We start from the raw sequence: 3,070 nt of genomic DNA on the forward strand, positions 1-3,070 counted from the left end.
GAGAAGATGCCACTCACACAGCTGCCCCCCCTTCTAGAACCTGCTGAGTGTTCAAAGACTGAAAGAACTTCCTTAGAACTCTTGTATTAAAAATTATTTATTTAGCGATCTGTACATGGGATGAAGCAGGGCCTCATACAGACCTTCCAGAAAATCAAGTAAAAACTTAAATACATTTTCTTACAAAACCAAGATTTACAAAATGTACATACTGCATTTGTCTTACTTTTTTTTTTCCTTACTCTTCCACGTGCACATTTTAAAAGACAAAAACCTGAGCTCTGCGACTCTGTAATCAGATCTACTGAGGGATTTGGCTGGTGGACCCCATTCCTCATGCCCAGACTACTGGTATGCTCTCAGCAGCAGTCTGCCCCCTCACCCTGAACAGGCTTTTTCTTTTTAAGTTTCATTCTAGACAGTTTCCCCCCCCCAAAAAATGAAGAGCAGCTATAGGGTGGAGACTTGCTAAAAATCCAGAATTTCCTATTTTGTCCTTAGGCAAGAATATACACACACACATATACTTATAAAAACAACCCTTCAGTGAATATAAAGGTAAAGTAGTATGCAAAAAATAAAAAACTAACAAGTTGACATATAAATTTCAGAATAGAAAAATCTGTCACATTTAAAAAAGAAAATGTTTGATTATTAATTTTTTAATGTCTTTTCTTCCAAGACGTGATCACTGGAAACTTAACCAGCTGCATTTTAGCTGAAATGAGAAGGCTCCTCACGTGCGATAACTGCTTGCTTTTGAACCCCAGCCCCCTCCTGCACCATGAGTCATTGCCATGCAGTTCAGGGAACCTGAGGAGCAGGCAGAGGGTCCATCGTGAGCCAAAAGGATTCCTCCCGTCCTCAAAAGCCGGCTCTGTATTGACTTTACCTGCAGTGAGCCCACAGCAGAGCAAGAAAGCAAGCAGGTTTATGGGAAGGAAAGAAAAAAAAAATATCTTATATTTGTTACATATTTTAATGACTCTTGTTTTGGCGGGTGCTCTCAGTTACACTCTTCTTGCCCTCGAAGTCTTGCAATTATTTCGGCTTAGAAAAGCGGCCCATATTGAACGGCAGGAAAACATCCTGCCTTCTTTATTCATAAAAGGAATGTTTATTTCTACGAGCTCCTCACATCCAAGGGTGAACCTCAACGACTTCTTTTTGTTAGTTTGCCCATAAAAACCGATCCCATGCTTATGCCTTTCTACATAGAAAACACTTTTGTTTCCCCCTTTGTCTCCTAGAACAAAGGCAAGGGGGAAAAGCCTTCTGCTGAAAAGCAACAAGTCATTTCTTTTCAGGGTATGGAATACCAACCCCCTCCTTCCCCACAGCAGCAAGAACAACAGACCGAGGGCCGAATTTTCACTTTGAAACAATTGAAACAGGTATGACTGAGGTAAAAAGGAACTTGTGAGCTGACAGAGCAGAGGCATCTCACCAGCACGGTCTGGGCTGTAGCTGGTTTGCTGTACTCACGTGGTAGCTCCAGCTCGGGCGGAGAGCTCAGGCTCGGGAGTGACCTGCCTGCGCTGCAGCTTGACCCCAGCAATTCAGAGAGGGTTTGGCTACTTCTTGGCAGGGGCAGCTCAAGAGATCTGGCTTCCCCCCGCTCTTGCCAAAGCAAAGCGGGATGATTTTAGTTGGGTTGGGTTTTTTCCTGCACAGGGGTAGTAGGAGAGAGAGGTAGAGCAACTTCTTGTGGGTGAAGGACTCTCCCATCCCACCACTGGCCTCTTCTGTGCTTTTCCACTTAGCTGTACATAAGCACCACTGGTCACAGTCCATCTGAAACTTTACACCAAGATTTTTTTTCTTCCCCAAAATCCTCTGGGAGGAAGAAAAAGTTTAGAAAAGCCTCACTTCCTGCCTCTTCAGGGAGCCATTGCCTTCCTCTTCTGCAAAGTATCCCTCTCTCGTCTGTGTGCGCATGCATGTGTGTGTGTGCCAGAGGGGGGACCAGGGAATCTCATACTGCCGTCTCACCTTTGCTGCCCGTGCTGAGTCTGTGGTAGAAGCGTCGCCAGGACTGAAGGGTTTTGCCAGACCAGATCCAGAAGCCAGTTGTGATACCAACAATCATGGTCATGAGATACTTGATCATGAAGACAGTGAAGTCTGGGCTCATAGGGGCAAAGTGGCTGGGACAGGGCACGGCATAGGTTTTGCAGGTCTGGAGGAGCCATGTCTTCTCCCAGGTGCCACGGAAGGCCTGCTCATAGAAGTAACAAGCCAGGACAATGGTGGCAGGCACCGTGTAAAGGACACTGAAGACACCAATGCGCACCATCAGCTTCTCCAGTTTTTCTGTCTTGGTGCCATCATGCTTCATGATGGTGCGGATGCGAAACAAGGACACAAAGCCAGCAAGCAAGAAGGAAGTGCCAATGAAGAGGTACACAAACAAGGGTGCCAGCACAAAGCCCCTCAGTGAGTCCACGCTGTAGATACCTACATAACACACCCCACTCAGAACATCCCCATCCACCTGCCCCATGGCCAAGATGGTGATGGTTTTGACAGCGGGCACAGCCCAGGCAGCCAGGTGGAAATACTGGGAGTTGGCCTCGATGGCCTCATGGCCCCACTTCATGCCAGCAGCCAGAAACCAGGTGAGGGACAGGATGACCCACCAGATGGAGCTGGCCATGCCGAAGAAGTAGAGGATCATGAAGAGAATGGTACAGCCTTCTTTCTTGGTGCCTTGGGCCACAGTACGGTAGCCATCCTCGGAGAAGCGCTCCAGACACACCACCCGCTCCTCCAGCAAGAAACCTGCTGCATAGGCCACTGCCACCATGAAGTAACAGCCTGAGAGGAAGATGATGGGTCGCTCTGGGTAGCTGAAACGGCGCATGTCCACCAGGTAGGTGAGCACGGTGAAAAGGGTGGAGGCGCAGCAGAGCACAGACCACACGCCCACCCAGAGTCGGGCAAATCGCACCTCTGCCTCCTTGAAGTACATGAGCCCGTTGGGCCGGGCTGGCTCACAGGGGGCCCCGCAGTCCCGCTCCCCCAGGAACCGGTAGCCCAAGTAAGGGGGCACCTTGAGCTGCCGGGGGCA

The 3,070-nt window shown here is 48.8% G+C and overlaps 1 protein-coding gene across 1 annotated transcript in view; it reads right to left on the reverse strand.

Moving 5' to 3' along the window:
- Positions 1–1,975: 1,975 nt before the first annotated feature.
- The window catches only part of FZD7 (frizzled class receptor 7), a 7,382-nt gene continuing 6,287 nt past the window's right edge, over positions 1,976–3,070 (reverse strand). The window contains exon 5 of the mRNA XM_010007386.1: positions 1,976–3,070. Within this exon, the coding sequence (XP_010005688.1) occupies positions 1,976–3,070 (1,095 nt within the window).

This window comes from Chaetura pelagica, unplaced genomic scaffold (genome assembly GCF_000747805.2).
Source record: "Chaetura pelagica isolate M959 unplaced genomic scaffold, ChaPel_1.0 scaffold21, whole genome shotgun sequence".
Taxonomy (NCBI): Eukaryota; Metazoa; Chordata; class Aves; order Apodiformes; family Apodidae; genus Chaetura; species Chaetura pelagica.